The sequence below is a fragment of the Argentina silus genome, assembly GCF_951799395.1.
Source record: "Argentina silus genome assembly, chromosome: 16".
NCBI classification, from domain to species: domain Eukaryota; kingdom Metazoa; phylum Chordata; class Actinopteri; order Argentiniformes; family Argentinidae; genus Argentina; species Argentina silus.
The window spans coordinates 8,969,683-8,989,313 of record NC_139670.1 but is presented as its reverse complement, the minus strand read 5'-3'; the positions used below and the strand labels follow the sequence as shown (position 1 = coordinate 8,989,313).

General features: G+C 44.6%; 3 protein-coding genes across 10 annotated transcripts; 2 read left to right on the top strand and 1 right to left on the bottom strand.

The window, feature by feature from the left end:
- Positions 1-363: 363 nt before the first annotated feature.
- dnajc9 (DnaJ (Hsp40) homolog, subfamily C, member 9) lies at positions 364-2,686 on the top strand. 2 transcript variants are annotated; one of them, XM_083688014.1, is made up of 6 exons: positions 364-442; positions 821-1,002; positions 1,160-1,300; positions 1,425-1,679; positions 1,807-1,896; positions 2,030-2,685. In XM_083688014.1, the coding sequence occupies exons 2-6, from the start codon at positions 829-831 to the stop codon at positions 2,135-2,137; spliced, it is 768 nt and encodes a 255-aa protein (XP_083544140.1). In that variant the 5' UTR covers positions 364-442; positions 821-828; the 3' UTR covers positions 2,138-2,685. The 2 variants fall into 2 exon arrangements, with proteins under 2 accessions (XP_083544140.1, XP_083544141.1); XM_083688015.1 differs by having other exon boundaries at positions 428-449; positions 2,030-2,686.
- A 78-nt stretch (positions 2,687-2,764) lies between these two features.
- nudt13 (nudix (nucleoside diphosphate linked moiety X)-type motif 13) lies at positions 2,765-6,347 on the bottom strand. 6 transcript variants are annotated; one of them, XM_083688009.1, is made up of 10 exons: positions 6,257-6,341; positions 5,624-5,728; positions 5,386-5,528; positions 5,170-5,277; positions 4,821-4,927; positions 4,407-4,532; positions 4,157-4,268; positions 3,899-4,053; positions 3,675-3,699; positions 3,355-3,463 (listed from the first exon to the last, which is right to left on the bottom strand). In XM_083688009.1, exons 2-9 carry the CDS (start codon positions 5,701-5,703, stop codon positions 3,694-3,696), a joined length of 837 nt encoding a protein of 278 aa, XP_083544135.1. In that variant the 5' UTR covers positions 5,704-5,728; positions 6,257-6,341; the 3' UTR covers positions 3,355-3,463; positions 3,675-3,693. The 6 variants fall into 6 exon arrangements, 5 of the variants coding, with proteins under 5 accessions (XP_083544134.1, XP_083544131.1, XP_083544133.1 ...); XM_083688008.1 differs by lacking the exon at positions 3,675-3,699 and having other exon boundaries at positions 2,765-3,463; positions 5,624-5,724; positions 6,257-6,347; XM_083688005.1 differs by lacking the exon at positions 3,675-3,699 and having other exon boundaries at positions 2,765-3,463.
- Positions 6,348-6,711: 364 nt separating this feature from the next.
- Positions 6,712-19,566, top strand: p4ha1a (prolyl 4-hydroxylase, alpha polypeptide I a). 2 transcript variants are annotated; one of them, XM_083686926.1, is made up of 15 exons: positions 6,712-6,808; positions 9,054-9,161; positions 9,478-9,574; positions 9,996-10,147; positions 10,396-10,533; positions 10,832-11,074; positions 11,441-11,631; positions 12,220-12,396; positions 14,261-14,331; positions 15,404-15,503; positions 15,991-16,044; positions 16,265-16,330; positions 16,600-16,668; positions 16,795-16,891; positions 17,738-19,566. In XM_083686926.1, the coding sequence occupies exons 2-15, from the start codon at positions 9,077-9,079 to the stop codon at positions 17,806-17,808; spliced, it is 1,611 nt and encodes a 536-aa protein (XP_083543052.1). In that variant the 5' UTR covers positions 6,712-6,808; positions 9,054-9,076; the 3' UTR covers positions 17,809-19,566. The 2 variants fall into 2 exon arrangements, with proteins under 2 accessions (XP_083543052.1, XP_083543051.1); XM_083686925.1 differs by lacking the exon at positions 14,261-14,331 and adding an exon at positions 13,327-13,397.
- Positions 19,567-19,631: the final 65 nt, after the last annotated feature.

Genomic DNA, 19,631 nt, shown 5'->3' with positions numbered 1-19,631 from the left:
GAATAACCGGTCCATATATTTAAGTGCAGTCCCGATATATATGTATTATCAATGATGCAGTCCCGTGAAATCTCAGTCCTTGAACGCACCCCTGCCTAGCACAGGGCTCGAGGCTGTGTTCAAGACCACAAAGCACGTTTAGCGCCTTATAACCGTTCTATTTAAATGCCACTCTCTGATATTGAAAGCCATACGTATGCCATCTTCCTACGCAGGTATTCATCACTTGAGGCAGCGGACAAATGTTTCACATTGTGACTATCCGGTTTGGTTTATATGTGCATGGTCTCTTGTTTTGAAAACCCACGGCACGCTCGTGTGTGACGATGACGCAAATACCGCGCCAAATTTTGGAGAGTGACAGATTTGCTAGCTGGTCAAGCCGAGACGAGAGAAAGGAAGAAAGAACCTGTGATTGATTCAGTCAAAACATCGAGGATAAGTGCGTGGTGATACATTCTTGTTTTGTTGCGACATCACTTAGTAGCAAGCTAGAGAAGTATTTTTGCTTCATTCATCAGAGAGATGTAAGTTAGAGCTAGCTACTAGTTTGTTGTTGTTAGCCTGTCGTTAGCCTGTCAGGTGGATAATGCTTGCGCGTGTGAAACTGGTAGCTAGCCCTGGCTATACAGTTATTATGATCGTTTTATTAACTAGCTGGAGTTTTAGGCTCCTCTTCTTGGCTTGGTTCTGTTGTTTGTTTTGTAATAACAAAACAGTATTGCTGTGGCCAGCGATGGCCACTGACAAAGAAATATCATGGGGAATATGGTGTCAATGGTTTGACTTATTTTGTCCATGACCCATATTTATCCGGCAGCTGCAGACATGGGTTTACTGGAGCAGTGTGAGGAGCTGTTCAAGACGTCAAACCTTTATGAGGTCATCGGTGTCACAAAGGCTGCGTCAGAGGCAGAGGTCCGACGTGGTTATTATAAAGTGTCACTTCAAGTCCATCCTGACAGAGCTCCAGGTGACAAGCAGGCCACTGCCAAGTTCCAGGTAAGTGACATTTACATTCAGAAAATAGTATGTGCAGTTTTGTAATGCCGTTGTTTAATGTGAAGCCGTTTGTTTAATGTAGTTGACCAGTAAAGTAATCACTAGAGGACAAGCAATTATCTGATATTTTGTCCTTTGTGGTGTTTTGACACATCAGGCCCTTGGGAAAGTGTATGCAGTGCTGAGTGACCAAGACCAGAGGGTTATTTACGACGAGCAGGGCATCGTAGACGAGGAGTCTGACTCGCTAGACCAAAACCGCAACTGGGAAGAGTACTGGAGAACAATGTTTCCAAAAGTAAGATGATACAGCCTTTTTCCAGCCCAGACACTATAATACCTGAATTCAGAAAGTCAAAGGCCAGAACATGATCACAATGGTCTCACATGAAAACGAATGAAATCTGTATCTGTTATCCTAGATCACACTGCAACAGATCCTAGACTTTGAGAAGTCATACAAGGGCTCTGAGGAAGAGCAGCAGGACTTGAAGCGGGCCTATGAGGAGCACCAGGGGAACATGACCAAGATCATGGAGGCTGCGCTGTGCAGCTCCCAGGAGGACGAGCCACGCATCAGCGCGTTCCTCCGGAGCGCCATTGACTCTGAGGAGCTGCCTGCCTACAAGGCCTTCACCCACGAGAGCACCAGGAAGAAGAGTGACCGCAAACGGAAGGTGTGCTATCTCCGTACTTGGAAGAACTCCATACAGGCCTCTTCACTTTGGATGACTTCAGAGTGTGTCTTTGTGGTCACCCGGTTTCTAGATTTATAATGTTTGGTGTTCGTCTTTCTCATTTCAGGCGGAGAGGGAGCGTAAGGAGGCTGAGGAGTTGCAGAAAGAGCTGGGCATGGATAATAACAGTGACGACAGTCTGGTGGCCTTGATTAAGGTAGGACAGTTGGCCAACGTGACGCAAAGTCATCATCAAACACCATAAAAAAAATGAGGATATGTGTATTCCAAGCTGCCATTGATGATGTCTCTCTCTCTCTCTCTCTCTCTCTCTCTCTCTCTCTTTTCAGTCAAGACAACAGGCTAAAGAGCAAGAATTCAACTCATTCTTGGGTGACCTGGAGGCAAAATACTGCAAGAAAAGACCAAGCGCTTCAGGAAGAAAAGGGAAAAAATGACTTCTCTAAAGACTCTGCCATCTCTATGGCTCTCACCACCTGATGTTTACGAACAGACGGCAGTTCGGATTATATGTTATGATTAAAATTTGATCCAGTGCAAATAGTTACTGAGACCACTCTGTCATAGCCAATTTGTGTCCACAAGTGATTTTGTTTAATTTGTCACTTGTCAATTCTGAGAGGAAAGAGATACATCTCTTGAAATACTGAACCTCTGTGGACCCATGTTATAGACTGACTAGAGTGAATTACATCTTACATTCCCTATAACTGTTATATGCATACATAGAAAGCTGTGGTCACATTTGAAACAAGTCAAATGTACAGTATGTAATGTTTTCAAGGTTGAAGGAGATGTAACAGCAGGTTTCCGTGTACCATCTGTTAGAGACACAGTCTCTAACTCTAGCTGCCTTGATGGTTAGAGTGGTTATGTAACAACACATTACCACAGCTGTGGGATGTAATGTTGAAAATAACTTGTATGGATTATTTTTCTGTGTTGCACGTAATGTGTGTTTTCTTCTAAATACATTTCAAAAAAGTTGCCTTTATGGTCTCTCAACAAATAATAGATCATATACTTGCAGTGCCCCAGACAGGGAGATACAAGTCTGAGAAAAAGCTGCATTTAGGCTTTATGATTTTATTAATGTAGTGGATATCTGTCTTTACACCTGAAGTAAAGTACACTTACAGTACACTTATTCCAACAATTCTCTCTGTAAATCCTTTCGAGAATAATTGCAATAATTAAGAGGTAGTTAAAATATTAGAAAATACAAATGACTCAGTTAAAACTTCATGAAGGCCACTTTTCAAACAATTACTACTGAAAAAATACTATAATGTCTGCACATACTTGCTTTTCACATTCTAGTGATTTTTCTTTTTTTTAGCCAAGCCCTTTCATTATTTCATGTAACTAATCAAACCCCTGGCCAGCATGTAGGCCAGTCCCTATAACAGCTCCACATGCATGTTTATGGACCCTGAAGGTTAATTGACTTGATCGAAGTCAAACATCCTGTCTGTGCATTTATATTAGCACTTGGCACAGTATGGTGTTGCTGCTGGTATTTATCAAACAATCTGTATGTTGATCTTGAATATCAACAGTCTCCACTCATCTTGCTAGGATTTGAGCTGTTGACTCGCCCATTCGCGAATCAGTCGATTGGCAATAGCATAACTTGGTGGGACCCAGAGTAGAGGGGGCTCTCCTTTAGGGTTCCGAGGTGGGGTCTTTATCTTCAGAGCAGCTGTTATCTCCTCAAGACTGAACCACCGCGCGTCCTCCAACTCCGCCGTATCCACACTGATCTGTACAGGAAATCAGATTTACACTACTTAGCAACAGTGCTGGTGATATATTCTACACAGGGGAGGCCGGTGGAGGTAGGAATCGAAGGACGGCCTCATTGTAATGCATGGAATGGAATCGGGAATGCCATGCGGTACAATCCATTCCATGCATTACAATGAGCCCATCCTCTGATTTCTACCTCCACCAGCCTCCACTGATTCTACATACCTGTTCAATATACTGTGCTTTATACCTGTGTAGAGTAGAAATGGCATAGTGATGAATGACATGTTAATAGAATACTACAGTTAATAGAATTACCACACAGGTTAAGAACAAATGTAATCAATACCTGAGATGCAAAGAGACAGTTGATGGGGATGTCTCGCTCAAACAAATGCATTGACTGTACATACCTGTGCACAGAGGGGATTAGGATGGCTGTCACTGACCTTTGCTTTGTCTGGGTTGACAGTGGCATGGCAGGCCACCATGAAGGAGCTCTGAGGGAAGGGCCAGTGCTGAGAGCTTGAGTACTGGATAGACTCCACCTCCAACCCCACCTCCTCAGCTATCTCCCTATGCAGCGTCTCCTCCATGGTCTCACCTGTATAGGAAAACATTTAGGAATCTGTGTGTGTGTGTGTGTGTGTGTGTGTGTGTGTGTGTGTGTGTGTGTGTGTGTGTGTGTGTGTGTGTGTGTGTCTCACCCATGTCACAGAATCCTGCCAGGGCACTGTACATCCCCGGTGGGAAGGTAGCCTGTCTCCCCAGCAAACATCGTTTCCCATCAGAGACCACTACGATCACCACTGGTGACATCTGAAGGAAACCAACAGAAACCAATACTTTGGTCAATTGACCAAACTGCTCTATTTCTTGAAATTAGGTGAAAATAAATTGAAAATAAATATAGTACAAAAGAGATCAACTATTCTACTCCATCTCACCCTTGCTTACCTTGGGGTAATAAGTGATGCCACTGCTGTGGCATACCCTCTGACTGCCAGACTGGTTCCTCTGGGTGGGCTGCCCTGTGGCACTGCAGAAGCCATTGATTTGGTGCCAGCGCAGGAGAGCCTGCCCCTGAGGATTAAAACACACACACACACACACACACACACACACACAAACATCCATGCACAAGAGCAAAGACACACAGAGAGTCAGAGTAACAGAGAGGAATGATTCAAGCTCAGCTCTATAATAGAAATAAGTACAGGTATATGTAACAGCGCTCCTATGTGTTTTGTAGGCAGAGCAGACCACAGAAACTAGCAATTCATTTTGGAAAGTAAGCCAGTATCTTAAACCAACTTTAAATATAATGAAATACAACACTATACATTAAAGAGACTTGACTCAAATACACACTCTGGCAACAAGCGGTGCCTCAGGCCCTCTTAGCAGGAAGAAAGCTTTCCTCAGGTCTATGAAGCTTCCCCCACACAGCTCCTCCACAGCACCCTGCTCTAGGTCTCCTACAACACAGAGAGACGTCCAGTCAGAGCAGGGGAGGCTCAGGAGGTAGAAATCTGAGGACGGGCTCATTGTAATGCATGGAACGGAATGAGAAATGGTATCTAATTTCTCATTCCATTCTATGCATTAGAATGAGCCCGTCCTCTGATTTCTGCCTCCACCAGCCTCCCCTGAGTCGGAGGCAGTCTAAGAGAAGACAGTACATGGAGAACGATATACTACAGGGGAAAAGAGTTCTTACCAACATCAAAGCAGAACTGTGCCTCGTTGTTTTCATTGCAGCTGACAAGTACTGAGTCTTTCACCATCTCCTTGTCCTTTCCAAGCGTCTCCAGAAGTCCCTCTACATCTGAAACAAACAAACAAACAAAGCATATGCTACTACACAATTATGTAGCACCTGGTTTATGTTTTAAGCTCTTAATTTCATGTAAGACCATATTGTAGGCTACTGTACCTTTGGTCTGGAGAACTGGTAACTGGAATATTCCACTCTCAGTCCGCGTGAGCAGTGGAGCCAGTTTGTGATAGAGGACAATGTTCCCGGACTGCAAGGCTGCATGACATGCCTCATTGTTTTCTTTTATCCTATTCAGGTACCTGCATCAGGATAAATACAATCAAATAAGTGGTCCTTCTCAATAAAGGACAGTGATCAACCTTATAGAGGGGTAACTATTTGTTTATGAACTGACCTCATTCTGGACACAAAACTGGAGCAAGAACGAGAGACCATCCACTTGGGTCTGAGGAGAATCCTGAATGGCTGCAGCATGTTTGAGGAACACCGATCTGCCTTACTATGAGAAGAGATGTGTTGCATCATTCAATGGAAACATTTCATTCAACATACATAATTACAGTTCTGCGTTTGAGGACAATAATAAAAAAAAATGCATTCATGCATGTTGGACATCGTTTTAAAATAAAGGAAGATGGTGAACACTACATGTAGGGTTTTGAGCTATACATTTCCAAAAGGATCATTAACGCATGTATACTGTCAACCGATTCATAAAAAGAAGTCACACCATAATTATATTTTTCAATTCACCTGAATCAATAGCTGTGTTCCAAAATGCGTTCTTGCCGCACTCTACCTAGAGCGTATACCGGTACGCACGTACGCATTTTGTATTTTGGAACACAGCCAATGTTATTGCAGCGATATTCTGTACATTTAAACGTTGCCCTTCTCGTGTGTGACGATGAATTATCATGTATTATATCGTTACAGATTTACCATGCATGGTAGTTTGTACTACCTCTGTATGTCTATGTGGGCTTCAAAAATGGAGGTTGTTTCGTAATTTCTACTGTGGACTTACAGCTTTCCTCTTCAATTGTAACAATTAAGACTCGACCAACTTTAATAGTTTGGTTTACGCTGTCAGTGTCTCAGTCCAAATTCTGTTCCAAAAAAAAGGAAGCAACAAATTGCGTCATTAAGGAAGAGCCCAACCGAGTGCTTTCAGTGTGGAACGAGCACAGCGACCTCAGCTCTAGATAGAGAGAATGCACTTGTATAAGAGATGGACAGTGATTCAATGCAGTAGCAACATCTAAATACTATCCTGCAGTTAGCAAGCAGCCTTTCTCTACCAAATGTGGCACTTTGTAATACTGTGTTCTAACATACTAATTCAGATGTGTATTGTATACTATACTGGGCATGTAAGCTACTTTATTTTAGCTCCTCATTCAGCCGCCAGGTGGCGACATACCTCATCCTGAAAATGTCAATGAAGAGGGTAAACTGGTAAAATAACCCACGGGGGTCAGTTCGGCACACATACCGAGGATTTGGAGAATACAGTAACGATAGCCTACGTGGGGAATTCAGCTCCCTTCCGAACGCAGCCCTGAGCCCCAAAAAAAAGGTATGGTTGTCTAAGACATTTTAAATTACTGCATATGTAACGAATGGTGTCGCTCGCCGTAGTGGATATCCACTAGTATTGGAGGAAATATCTAGAAATGTCCTCAGTGATTTAGCTATGATCTACATGATCGGCGCCGTTATATCGTTGTTTCAATCCTCCGATTCCCTCTCGGGAATAAAACATTGCTATGTTTGCCGCTCAGTTGTAAAGTTACTTGTAATCACAACATCGTCACAAGTGAAATTATTGATTTGTTTCTTCTTACTGCAGCTGTTTCCATGTGTTGCTTTGATTTGGCCTGAGCTTGATGGGTCAGCTAAATATAATCTGTTGCAAAAGTCTATATGGAACAGTGTATTGTCGCAGCAGGAGTACAACTAATATGTATCAATCATCAATGGTTTTTCCTTGGTGACATAGTAACATTGTGGAAACAAATGCAGTTGTTGATACATTGTTGCACGCGTTTTGTTATAATGTTGCCAGTTAAAAAGCAGCCCGATTGCAAACATTTTTGCTGGGTCATTTAGCTTACAGCCATGCGGGATAATGAAACTCTCACTTCTCTCATTTGCGCAAACGTCATTTTCAGTGAACTCTGCTAGAGTTTTCGTCCAGTAAAGGCAGGGAGTTTATTCTGAAGCCGATGGAATGCTCGCGAAATCCTGGGATGGGGGAGGGGCATGGACGTGGCAGTCTTGTCTCCCTCAATTGTTTTCCCATAAACCTCACCAAAAGTAGAGTAAGGTTGGGACTGAAACATTCCTTGCACCTGTGTTATGTCAGTACAAGTTGTCTTCAACTAATTTATTCTGCCAGTACAGCTCTTGTAAATTAGATATGTCAGGACAAGTTCTATTATAATTTAGACAGCTAATACAGTAGCGATGGCTGACGACTTGTGCTTCAGGGTTGCCGTTATCCGTCCTTAGATAGTATTTTGTAGCAGAGGCAGCAGTAGATCACAAACACACAATATACATGTCCTCACTAGTTTTCATAACCGTGACATTTTACTCTAGCCCCATTATAAATCAGCATGCATTCCTGCCTACCACCTTTCCAGGTGACCTGTGATGTTGCAGATCACTGTGGCTTCTGTTCATGTGTCTGACATCTGTTTCAAGGATACCCATCAACACAGAAATCAAATCCAGACAAACACTAAAGGACAACCAAGTGTATTGGCAGTATTCCTCTCTGGACTGAATTACAGAAGGGATTGCCTGAGCAGTCTTCGTGAACCTCTCCACTCTGATTGCCTGTTGTGAATATTTAGAATGCCCAAAAGGCTAGAAAGCAGTATGGGACAAATGGGAAATGCCTTTTCCCCCCTACCCTGACCCCCCCCCCCCCCCTACACACACACACACACACACACCCTGACCCCCCTCTGCTCCTTGGTGTCCTTGAGATGCAGCTGCACTCCCACAGGCTTGTCTACTGTCGTATATCACCTAGAAGCTTCAGATGCTCAATGATTTGGTAAAATACTGTCCTTGGAGTCCCAATTAGCATGTTGTTTTGTAGCTCACAAATTGAGTAATCAGGCCTTACAGTGTATGGAGAGCAGAGGAGGTAGAAATCGACTCATTGTACTGAATGGATTTTGATTACAATGCAGTCCGTCCTCCAATTTCTACCTCCACCAACCTCCCCTGGTGGAGAGGCAATGCAGTATAGGATGAGAAGAATTAGAGGCCCCATGCGACCAGTTTCCAAGCGGCTAAGGAGTCAAGGCCTTGAAGGGGCAGTGAATAGACCAGTGTGGGTACAGGCGGGGGACATGAGTTGGTGCTTGGTTGTTTATTCACTGAGCGCATGCAGACTCAGTGGGTGCTGGAGAGCCCCACTCACAGTGACAGGGCATGCCTGGCAAGAGGCAGCAGCAGCAAAGCCATATCCCAGCATGCAACACAAGTCAATGCCAGCCTGGCGTGTGTCTCAGGCTCAGCCCAACCAATCGGAAAGGCTGGCACATGTTGACTTTTGATCGGTGCTAAGTTAGACACATTGGAATGTTTGCGTGTCTAGGAACTGTTCCAACCATAGGATAAAATCATCATCATCATCATCACCATCATCATGAGTGTGAAACAAGTCTCATCTGGTCTAATGTGTTAGTGATATGGTCCTGACAAAGGCCCTGGGTGCAGAAACGTTGGTTTATTCAGTAGGCTGTTCAGAGCTCTCTCAAATCTTTAACTAACACACTGGCATATCCTTACCTCTCATCATACAGTCGTGCACTGCAGCAGTGTGAAGATGGCGCTGAAGGGTGTGTGGTGTGTTTTGATGAGCTGTCTCTTCTACACGTCCTCTGCTCACAATGACTTCTACACCTCCATTGGTAAATGTCCTCCTCCTCCTCATCTGTGGTTTACATAAGGTTCCTCATTTCTTCATCAACAGTATATTGTGTATTATATTGTTATTACTCATATATTAGTATTTCTATCCTTCTATTTCACTGTACTGTTGAGGTAGCTTGTCAAAAGCAATTGATTGGACTGTTTACTGCAGCTGTATCCTGTGCTCAACTTTGATTTGATTTGATTTACTCTGTGCATCAACTATTTTCAACCTGTCTTAGCCATCATCAGCATTTCCTTTGTGACCGACTGGCTTTGACTGTGTTGTGTGGATGGTGTCTGTGCGTCCTAAAGGTCAGATGACTGATCTGCTGTACACCGAGAAGGACCTGGTCACCTCCCTTAAGGATTATATCAAAGCAGAGGAGAACAAGCTGGAACAGGTTAAAAAGTGAGATTCCTCCCAAGACCAGACAGATCTTGAAGTTAATCTTAAAGCTTATTGCTTTTTCTGCCTTTCTGCCTTTCTGCCTCTGACCTTTTCTCTCTCTCTCTTTCTCTCTCTCTCTCTCTCTCTTTCTCTCTCTCTCTGTTTCTCGCTCTCTCCTGCTACTATAATGGTAGCACATACTATTATATCAAAGTGAAGAGAGACCATGTCCTGCCTCTCAATACTACCTGAACCATATCATGTTGCCTGGGGATATCATTTTGCCATGTCTCTAGCTAACAATGGGCTTGTTCCCAGAGTTCATTTCACTCAACAGGGTGTGTTAGGAGAAATTCAACAGGGTGTGTTAGGTGAAACACATGATGTAATCTTCACACACAATGTGTGGTGTGTGGTGTGTGTGTGTGTGTGGTGTGTTCAGGTGGGCTGAGAAGCTGGATGTGCTGTCGTCCACCGCCACTCAGGACCCAGAGGAGTTTGTTGGCCACCCGGTCAACGCCTTCAAGCTGATGAAGAGGCTGAACACAGAGTGGGGAGAACTGGAGAGCCTGGTTCTCAAGGATATGTCTGACGGTCAGAACTGCTCCTCTGTCTCTATCACTACACACACACACACACACACACACACACACACACACAAACATACACACACACACCACATGATAAATAAATGATTTACAATGATGCACTTAATCCAAAGTGTTATATTTAGTATAGTGATTGAGTCATTTTCCATGTGAGTGGAGGAGACCTTTGCTTATTGCATTACCTATGAGTAAATCCATATAGGTTAGTAAGTCTCCTTCCTCACCATGTTTCAGGGTTCGTCTCTAACCTGACCATCCAGAGACAGCACTTCCCCAACGATGACGACCAGACAGGAGCAGCCAAGGCTCTGATGAGGCTCCAGGACACCTACAAGCTGGACACACAGACCATCTCCACAGGAGAGCTGCCTGGTGAGGGGGTAGGGTAGAGGCTAGGTACAGGGCTTATGGACACACATGGACAAATGTATGAAACGCATGTACGTATGAAAATAGAGATAGTAATCTTTTCTCGTTCTTTTGAAAAGCTGATGCTCTGACAAACATCTTGAGACCTTTTTGAGAGTAAAACATCTGAAATGCGCTCGGAGAAAAAATGTTCGGAGACTTTCTCTTTCTTCTTTTGAGGAGCTAATACATTGGAGTTCATCCTTCGAACCCCTAGCCATATGTGTCTGGTTATGTACTTACTGTATCTATATCCACACAGGAACGGTCACCATCAAGAGCACTCTGAACGTGGAGGACTGCTACGAGCTGGGGAAGATCGCCTACTCAGACGCAGACTACTACCACACCGAGCTGTGGATGGCCCAGGCCCTGAAACAGGTGGACAAGGGAGAGGAGACAACTGTGGACGTGGTGACCATCCTGGACTACCTCAGTTACTCCATCTACCAGCAGGGGGAGCTAGAGAGGGCCCTGGACTACACCAAGAGACTGCTCTCTTTGGGTGAGTCAGTGGGGATTTATGTTGCTTATGGGTTGTATGCTTGAGGTCCAGGGATCTTTAAAAATACAAATACATTATTAGTACATTAGTTTACATCAGCCCTTCATTTCTGGCTTAAAACCTAATGAGAGAAGTGAGAGCAAGGTTATAATGCTACAACAGTATACCACCGTACACCCCCATCACTGTATCAGTAGTAGTAACATCAAAGGGATGAAGAAGGGATGCCTTGCTGAAGTCTTTAAACAGGGCCCCATCGTCGCCATCTTGATTGTTAGAAAAAAAATAATATAATAATTTGTATCCTTTTTTTTTTTTTTTAATCCTGTAAATGTGTTTCATGTCATGCATGCCCTCCCCCCCCAGACCCTGCTCACCAGCGAGCCAATGGCAACCTGAAGTACTTTCAGTACCAGCTGTCCAAGCAGCAGAAGGCTGAGGAGGAGGAGGGGGGGGAGAAGAAGGAGAGTAAGGAGACAACCAAGGGTCGACAGCCAGACTACCTCCCTGAGAGGAGGAAATACGAGCAGCTGTGTCGTGGAGAGGGTATCAAGATGGTGAGTTTCAGGCCAGAAATGAAGGGCTGATGTAAATAACAGTACACACACATCTCTCTCTCTCTCTCTCTCTCTGCTGTCTCTATACAGAGTTAGGAGTAAGTTGTACTTTGGTATAAATGATGAGAGGGAAACTATGTAGATATTGCACCAGATGTGTCCTAAAGAGATCCAGTAAGGTGCTTGGGAGAATCTGCCTGTTGCTGGAGTCACTGGGTAATGTGTTGCTCCCCCCACCTGTGCTTCTCCCTAGCAGTCCTTAGATGGCTCTGTTTACATGGGCCATTATGTTTAGCCATGAGGCGGAAGGCTGTGGCTGTGTGTACGTGTGTGTACGTGTGTGTACGTGTGTGTACGTGTGTGTGTGTGTGTGTGTGTGTGTGTGTGTGTGTGTGTCCATGTGTGTGTGTCCATGTGTGTACTCCCTGAACCATGCCTTGATGCCTTTAAATCCACTAGCCAGAACTGGGCCATGGCTGTGAGAATCTGGTCAACTACCATGGCAACCTATATGTGAGCTGGTGACCTTTTATGACCTTCTATAATCCTCCCCCCCCCCACCCCCCCTCCTCTGTCTCTCTCTCTCAGACCCCGCGAAGGCAGAGTCGCATGTTCTGTCGCTACTTTAACAACAACAGACATCCCATGTTTGTGATTGGCCCGGTGAAGCAGGAAGACGAGTGGGACCGCCCCCGGGTCTTCCGCTACCATGATATCATCTCGGACAAGGAGATAGAAAAGGTCAAAGAGCTGGCCAAACCCAGGGTAAGTTCAGCCGCATGGCCTTATGGGATGACAAGGTCTAGGGTGTGATTGGTGTGAATATTCAGGTCCCATAAGGACGTGTTCAGACAGGATTTTTTGTATCCTACATTTGGACACAAAATACAGCTATCCATTTTCCTAGTCTGTCTTTTTCATACTACTCACGTATGAAAACAGTTTTACTTTTGGTGTCATCTTCTGTCTGAACGCGCTCTAAGAACCTGTGCATGAGGACATCGTATACTACAGTGTTACACACTGGCCGGATGGCAGCTCCAACTGAAGTGCCACGTTTGACCCATATGACAAGATTTGGAGTCAGTCCCATGTCAAGTCATTCAATTCACAAACTAAACGTCTTTTAAATGTACATAAATGTCACTTTTCAATTCCTGACTTGGGAATTTCAGATCACCTCCTTAACTGACTCAAATGGAATGAAACTGTCCCCACACCTTAATATGAGGGTCAGGTCACAATGCGGTGACAAATATCATCTTTGCACCAGAGGAACAGAATATGCTAGCTTCAACAGAAGGTGCTGTGTCTGCCTCTGCTAGACTGCCCACCATTCAGACAGTCCAAATTCTCCACTCCTTCTCCTGAAGTGTGAACTTCTGCACTTCTTTCACATTGATTTAGATTGGAACGGATTGGCATAACCATCCATGCTTAGACCAATCCAGTGCTTTCTAAAATCCACATAAGAAAGTGCTCAAAGTGCGTACTTCAGGAATAGGGTGGAGAAATGGGACGCAGCAAGAATTGCTTTCAGGGTCCTTTGTGAAAAAGGGTATGGGGTCTCAGCAGAGGCCAACGGTGCAAGTACAGCATAGTGTGTAGCAGTGTGTATGGTGAGCCAGCCAGTCAGTGTGTAACAGGGGGGAGTGTCCCTGTAACCCGTGTCCTCTCGGCCGGTTGGCTCCACAGCTGCGCCGGGCCACCATCTCCAACCCAGTAACAGGTGTGCTGGAGACCGCCCACTATCGCATCAGCAAGAGGTAAGATTAACATGCGGGGAGGGAGGGAGGGGTCTGGGGTTGGGTGGGCTAACAGTACACTACACCACCAAACTCTACCCCATCCCACCCAATCTTCCCCGACTCCTGCCCCCCCCCCTCGCCCCCTCCCTTCATACCCCACACCTGCTTGGGTAGAAACCTTGGCGAGAGCACAGTAAGTCAACTGTGAGACACTGGATATAAGTATAGTATGTAAGGCATAAGCCCTGTTTGTATTACTAGTGTATTACTAGTGTCATTTGACAATGTATGATTTGGAGAACTTGCTAGTGGGTTCTTTTCTCCATATTGCTGACCCAACTTCCAATGGACCGAACAAGGAATTTTAATGTATATAAGGTATAGATATGTATGTTGTAGGTGAATGTAATGTCCAGACTAGTGTGCGCCCCCTATTGACCTGTGCTCTTGCCAAGGAATCGTGTAACTGCTTGATTATAACAAGAGGGAAGTCAGGGAGTCAAGCACTGCCTGCTAGTTGACACTCTTCATCTCTTAACACTGTTCTGGGTGCGACAGGGCCAGTCTAATATCTAATATCTAATCCTCCTTTGTAGTATCTTAATGGCGTAGCCTTCTCTATCAGTTAGCGGACTTGTGCTGCAGTGGTTTAGACAGCATGGTTCGCATCCTGCCTCTGTAGCATGGCTGGGCCAGCATCAGGCTGGCTCTTACACCATCTCTATGTCAGATAGTGACCGTCTCTCTCTCTCTCTGTCTCTCTCTGTCTCTCTCTCTCTGTCTCTCTCTCCTCCTCTCTTCCTCTCCTCTGTTTCTCCCTCCTCCTTCTCCTCCTCCTCTCCTCTCCTCTCCTCTGTACCTATTGTGAACGTGGGAACTAGCTAAGCCGCGCCACGGTGCATGACCCCCAAACAGGGAAACTCACCACCGCTACTTACAGAGTCTCCAAGAGGTAAGGGGTCAACGGGGGTTAAAGGTGAAGGAGGCATGAGGCCCTGTCTGCTCTCCCTGCTATCCTCGTCCCTTATTTGACCCTAATGATACCTCTCAACCTCCCACTCCTTCTATAAAGTCATATCCCCTTCCTCCTCTTAGATTAGAGACGTGTGTCTCTGAGGCTTGCTGTTTTTAAAGCATGACATGACAATCCATGCAGTGGCTTATTTTCAATCCGTTTTTCCTGCTTTTTCATTCAATATATGGATCCTATTCAAAATTACTAGTAATGTTTCTTTGCTGGTGGAAGTTGAGTTGAGTTCTTCCTTCCTTACATTTGAGAGCTAAACTGTTTAATGTGGCTTTGCTATGGAGTGCCCCCTAGTGGATGTAAATTAAATCCTCTGAGTGGTTTTATGTCTGAGGAAGTGGTCATAATCTATTTGTGGCAGTACTTCAAATATAACCCTGTGTCATCCAACTCACACGTTTACACTTCTGGCTTTTGTTTTTACTTTTGAAGTTCTAAAATAGTGAACAATCCCTTTTAAAGTGAAAGTATGAGATGCCTGTCTGGGTGAGATGCCCGTGTGCCCAGTCAACACTGCTGCAGTACACATGACAACGTATTCTGTTACTTACTTTAGTTTATCCTTCTCAATCTATTTTTACACATGCAGTAATTCAGTATGGTTTTCCATGTAGGACACTGGGCCAGAGGGATGGCTGCTGCCTTTTGATAAATTCATAATCCACAAAGTCATAAAGAGTGACTCTCTCTGCCTCAGCATCCTTGTGGACAAACATCAAGTTTAGTTCATTTGGGGGGAGATTCAAACAAGATACAGATGCTAATTACCTATGCAATCAATAGGAGAACAACCCCCATTTCTCTTAACCCTAAGATCTACCTCTCGCTCAATTTAATTCCAAACAACCTGTTTACTCTGCTTGCAACTAACTTGCATGCTATTCTCCTTGCTCTTGATTATTGGCTAACTGTGGGGAAGTGATCCAGCCTCCTTTGGTCCATCAAATAAAGATGTAATTTCCCACTGAAACCTGTCTTTGGTTTCCTCTGGTCACAGTGCCTGGCTGACCGCCTATGAGGACCCAGTGGTGGAACGGATAAACCAGCGCATTGAAGACATCACAGGACTGGACGTGAAGACTGCAGAGGAGCTCCAGGTGACACAACCTCAGGATTTGAGGAGTAGGGCAAAGCAGTAGGGCTGGAACGCTGGCAGTGAAGGATACAGCATCTATAGCATATCTATAGGACAGGAAAGAATCTATAATTGGTATACACAGGCATACCTTTTCATATATTCATTAATTAATTCATACATGCATACATACATTCTGTTCAGTTGAATTCATTCATTCATTTATTTAAACATTATACTTTAGAACAGCCAAGTAACTGTGAATCATAGAACAGTAACTTGCTGGTTACTGAGAAGAAGAGTCTTCTCAAGAGTATCTGTTTCTATTGTCTGTGTGTGTGTTGTTGTTGGCGTTGTTGACGAGGCCCTACACCAGAAGAGTGCTGTTTCTATTGTCTGTGTGTGTGTTGTTGTTGGCGTTGTTGACGAGGCCCTACACCAGAAGAGTGTCTGGGTGCAGCCCAGCATCTGTCAGTGTGTTTAGGACCTCTCTTCCTCTCCCTCCGCAGGTGGCAAATTATGGTGTGGGAGGGCAGTACGAGCCTCACTTTGACTTTGGACGGGTAAACAACAAGGCTTCTCTTTCTAACCCTGTCATGGAAATATGAGCCTGATGCATGAGAGGCACTGGGTGACTGCTGATAGATGACTGGCACACATGCATTGAGCCATTAGCTGTTTTTAGCCAGTGGCCTGTATTTGCATTAGAGTGTACAGTCTCTTGAATACACTGACTGACGATGCCATCCAACCTTTTGTTTCTGTTTGGAACTGGAACTGCAGAAAGATGAGCCGGATGCGTTCAAGGAGTTGGGGACTGGGAACCGTATCGCCACCTGGCTCATTTATGTCAGTACCTCTGCTGTCTGCGTCACCGCTGACACATAATACGTTCTCCTAGATAACAGAAACAAAAACATATACAATATCCATACTTCCATTTTTGATACCTGCTCAGCCTATTTAACTATTGTCACGTTATGTTAGAGCAGTTTCAATAGGAAAACACAAATTATTTTAAAAGTATTGGATTAACAAACTTGATTCTTTTGATAATGCTTAGATAAAACATTGATGAAGTCAGTGTGATGTAATGTAGATGCTCTCCTGTGTTGCAGATGAGTGACGTGACATCAGGGGGCGCCACAGTCTTTACAGACGTGGGTGCTGCAGTGGTGCCCAAAAAGGTGTGTGTGTGTGTGTGCGCACATATGACTGTAGTGAATTCTGTGCAATGTCAATTAAATCTGTGTGTGTGTGTGTTTTTGGTGAACGCAATATTAATCAAACGTGTGTATATCATCTTCTTTCAGGGCTCAGCAGTGTTCTGGTATAACTTGTTTCCCAGTGGGGAAGGAGACTACACTACCAGACATGCAGCCTGTCCGGTCCTAGTGGGCAACAAGTGGGGTAAGGCTGCCAGTCTCTCATTACTACCTCCACTCTTCTCTTTACCTCACTGATTCTACTAAAGACCTCTGGCTTAGCCCGGACAATGTCCATGCATTGTCTTTGTACACATACCTACTAGGCTACCTATATATTCTGAGTACTGATATGATAATGCTACTGCTCCAATATTGCAATGCAGATTCAATTTAATTTAGCCTCTTGTCTAGCAATATGCACTGATATAGAAGGTCTCGATCGATATCAGTAGAATTTATTCAATACAATATCGATATACATTGGTTGGGAAAGGTTTAATCAAGGAGAGCTATAAACAGTGTATCAAAATAAAAAAGGATCGAAATAAAAAAAATAAAAAACGTTGTTAATGAGAGTACCACAATGAAATGTAACTTATTTGGCTACTAAACACACTCGAGACAGTGTGATGCGTATGCTGTGTTTACTTCGAACAATACATGTCTATAGTTGCTTATAGCGCAAGTCATGTTTCAGTAGCTAGTATGAGAGCTGTTGTTGTCCTGAAAACAGCTGATTTCAAGCTGGACCTCACATGCCCATTCTTGAGAGTTGAGACACAAATTTAAGCTTGCTAGAGAGCTGGGACCCCCCTCTTTACAGTATACAGAATGTGTAGAAAATATTATCTCCAACTGATTTTGATAGACCTAATTACTGTTGATGGCTTGCTCCATTAAGCTACTGGTTTGTGTGCCTGGTTGTGTCCAACTTTGCAATACCCATGAAGAAACACTGGGCAGTATTTGTTCATTTTGACCATTGACTGATATCGATATCATATAGAATTATCGGTGTTGATCACTACGCTTGTCTCTCCCTCTCCAGTGTCTAATAAGTGGATCCACGAGCGAGGCCAGGAGTTCAGAAGGCGTTGTAGCCTGGATGAGACAGACTGATCAAGGGAATCAACCGCTCTGTCTCCTGCTCTTTGTCCTCCTCTTCTTCCTCCGATCCAACTGGACCCTGATTGGTATCTTTGTGGGCGTAGGGATGTTCAGTGCTCGCTCTCTCGCTCACTCGCTCACTCGCTCTCTCCCCCTCTCTCTCTACCCATTCCTCCCCCTCCCCAAACTCAGTGGTCAACCTCTGAGCCTCTGGCTGATCATGTGATCTCACATTTATTTTTATCTGAGTGAGTGTGTGTGTGTGTGCGTGTGTGTGTGTGCGTGGCTCACTAGTTGATCTGTCGCGCATTGATCCCAGTCTGTGCCTTTCGTCATGGGTTTTGCACACTCCGACTGCAGTTAAACCTGAGGAACTTTTCTTTTACGCTCACCCATGACATGGACTTTTATCGTGATACTAGTGACTAAATGTTAACCGAAGACAAGGCTCCCTTTGAGCCTCTTCCACATGAGGTCTTATCATAAACACTCCTTCCCTTTGGAGCCACTTTCAACACTCGCTGACGCAACGTTACTCACTCCACTCCACTCCACTCTCTTCTCACTCCATACCGGATAAACAGAGGACCGATTTATGCACTGTCTCCGTCTGTCTCTCCCCCGATGTCTCCCCTCTCCTCCCTCATTCTCCCCCCTCCCCCCCAGCAGGTCAGAATCAGATAGCCCTGTCTTGGGCCAGCGGTAGGAAAATATGTCTGTGTGAATATCTAAAACAGATGGGGGGGGTTAGGGTTGATGGGGGGCTAGGGGGCTAGCTGGCAGGGGAATGGAAGTTACTTGGTTGTACTATGACAATCAGAGTTGTTAGTATTAGAGTGTTAATGTGGTCTATTTGGGGTTTTGATAGGGTCTGTTTTGGAGACAAGTAGGTTTTGAGAGAACCAGGGCAGGTTCAGAACAGTGCTTCACTTGGGTCTTATGGCAGGTGACAGGTCTGATTCGCAGTGTGAGCACTGTCAGAGGAGCTGTGGTTTAATAACAGGGCCAGTCTCAAGTTCACCTCATGCTGTGTCAGATTTTACCCTGGATTCCCCCTCAGACACGTCCCCCTTCTCACCCTCTCCTGTCACTCTCTCCCTTCTTTCTCCCCCCTCTTCCCTCCCTCTCTTCCTCCCCCTCTCCTTCTCACACCCCTCTTCTCTGCCAATGCTACGTCTCTCTCTCTGTCTGTCTGTCTGCCTGCCATTGGGCTATTTTAGCGCTGAGGTCATTCACTCCAGGACAAACACTGCATCTGCTGCACACATAAACACTGACTGACATTTAAAGCCAAAGGTACACTATGTCTCTGGCCCTCTCTCTCTGTCCCTCTCTCTCTGTCTCCCTCCCATTTTAGCCTTGGCGAAGTCCAGCAGACTCAAGTGCAGGTGTCCCTAAGTGCTGACCAATTATGTGTTACTGAGGCAAATGCAAGTCAAGATCAATTATCAATGGTTATGATGGATTTTATTTTTCCTGTAAAAAAATATTGAATGAAAGATGAATCTCAGAATCAGTAGGGGGGTTACTAAGGGGGTCCCACATGTGCTCACTCCATCCCTGCCCCCTGCCCCCTGCCTCCACAGCCCTAGCTTATTTTAACCTATTCCTGTGTGTAGGCCCTAAGGGAAACCTGAGGGAGAATGTTGTCATTGTATATCCACCAAGATACAGTCCATCTTCTATTTGTATGTAATGAGTTGTGTGGAGATAATGTTCTTTATGCGTGAGATGAATGTTTTCTACAGAAATAAATTTTATGGTAACTAATGTGTGACTCCTAGACTGTTCCAGTATTTGTGACGTAGAAGTGCAGAATAATAATTCCTATATTT

Bases quoted from the DNA above. Each gene is read 5' to 3' on its own strand.
- p4ha1a (XM_083686926.1), top strand. From the start codon at position 9,077: ATGGCGCTGAAGGGTGTGTGGTGTGTTTTGATGAGCTGTCTCTTCTAC. The intron at 9,162-9,477 runs GTAAATGTCCTC...TGCGTCCTAAAG, and splicing joins TGACTTCTACACCTCCATTG to GTCAGATGACTGATCTGCTG. The intron at 10,534-10,831 runs GTGAGGGGGTAG...ATATCCACACAG, and splicing joins CTCCACAGGAGAGCTGCCTG to GAACGGTCACCATCAAGAGC.
- nudt13 (XM_083688008.1), bottom strand. From the start codon at position 5,703: ATGCTGCAGCCATTCAGGATTCTCCTCAGACCCAAGTGGATGGTCTCT. The intron at 4,533-4,820 runs GTGTGTATTTGA...TTTAATCCTCAG, and splicing joins AGGCACCGCTTGTTGCCAGA to GGGCAGGCTCTCCTGCGCTG. The intron at 4,054-4,156 runs GTGAGACACACA...TTTCCTATACAG, and splicing joins GGCAGGATTCTGTGACATGG to GTGAGACCATGGAGGAGACG.
- dnajc9 (XM_083688015.1), top strand. From the start codon at position 829: ATGGGTTTACTGGAGCAGTGTGAGGAGCTGTTCAAGACGTCAAACCTT. The intron at 1,003-1,159 runs GTAAGTGACATT...TTGACACATCAG, and splicing joins AGGCCACTGCCAAGTTCCAG to GCCCTTGGGAAAGTGTATGC. The intron at 1,680-1,806 runs GTGTGCTATCTC...TTCTCATTTCAG, and splicing joins AGAGTGACCGCAAACGGAAG to GCGGAGAGGGAGCGTAAGGA.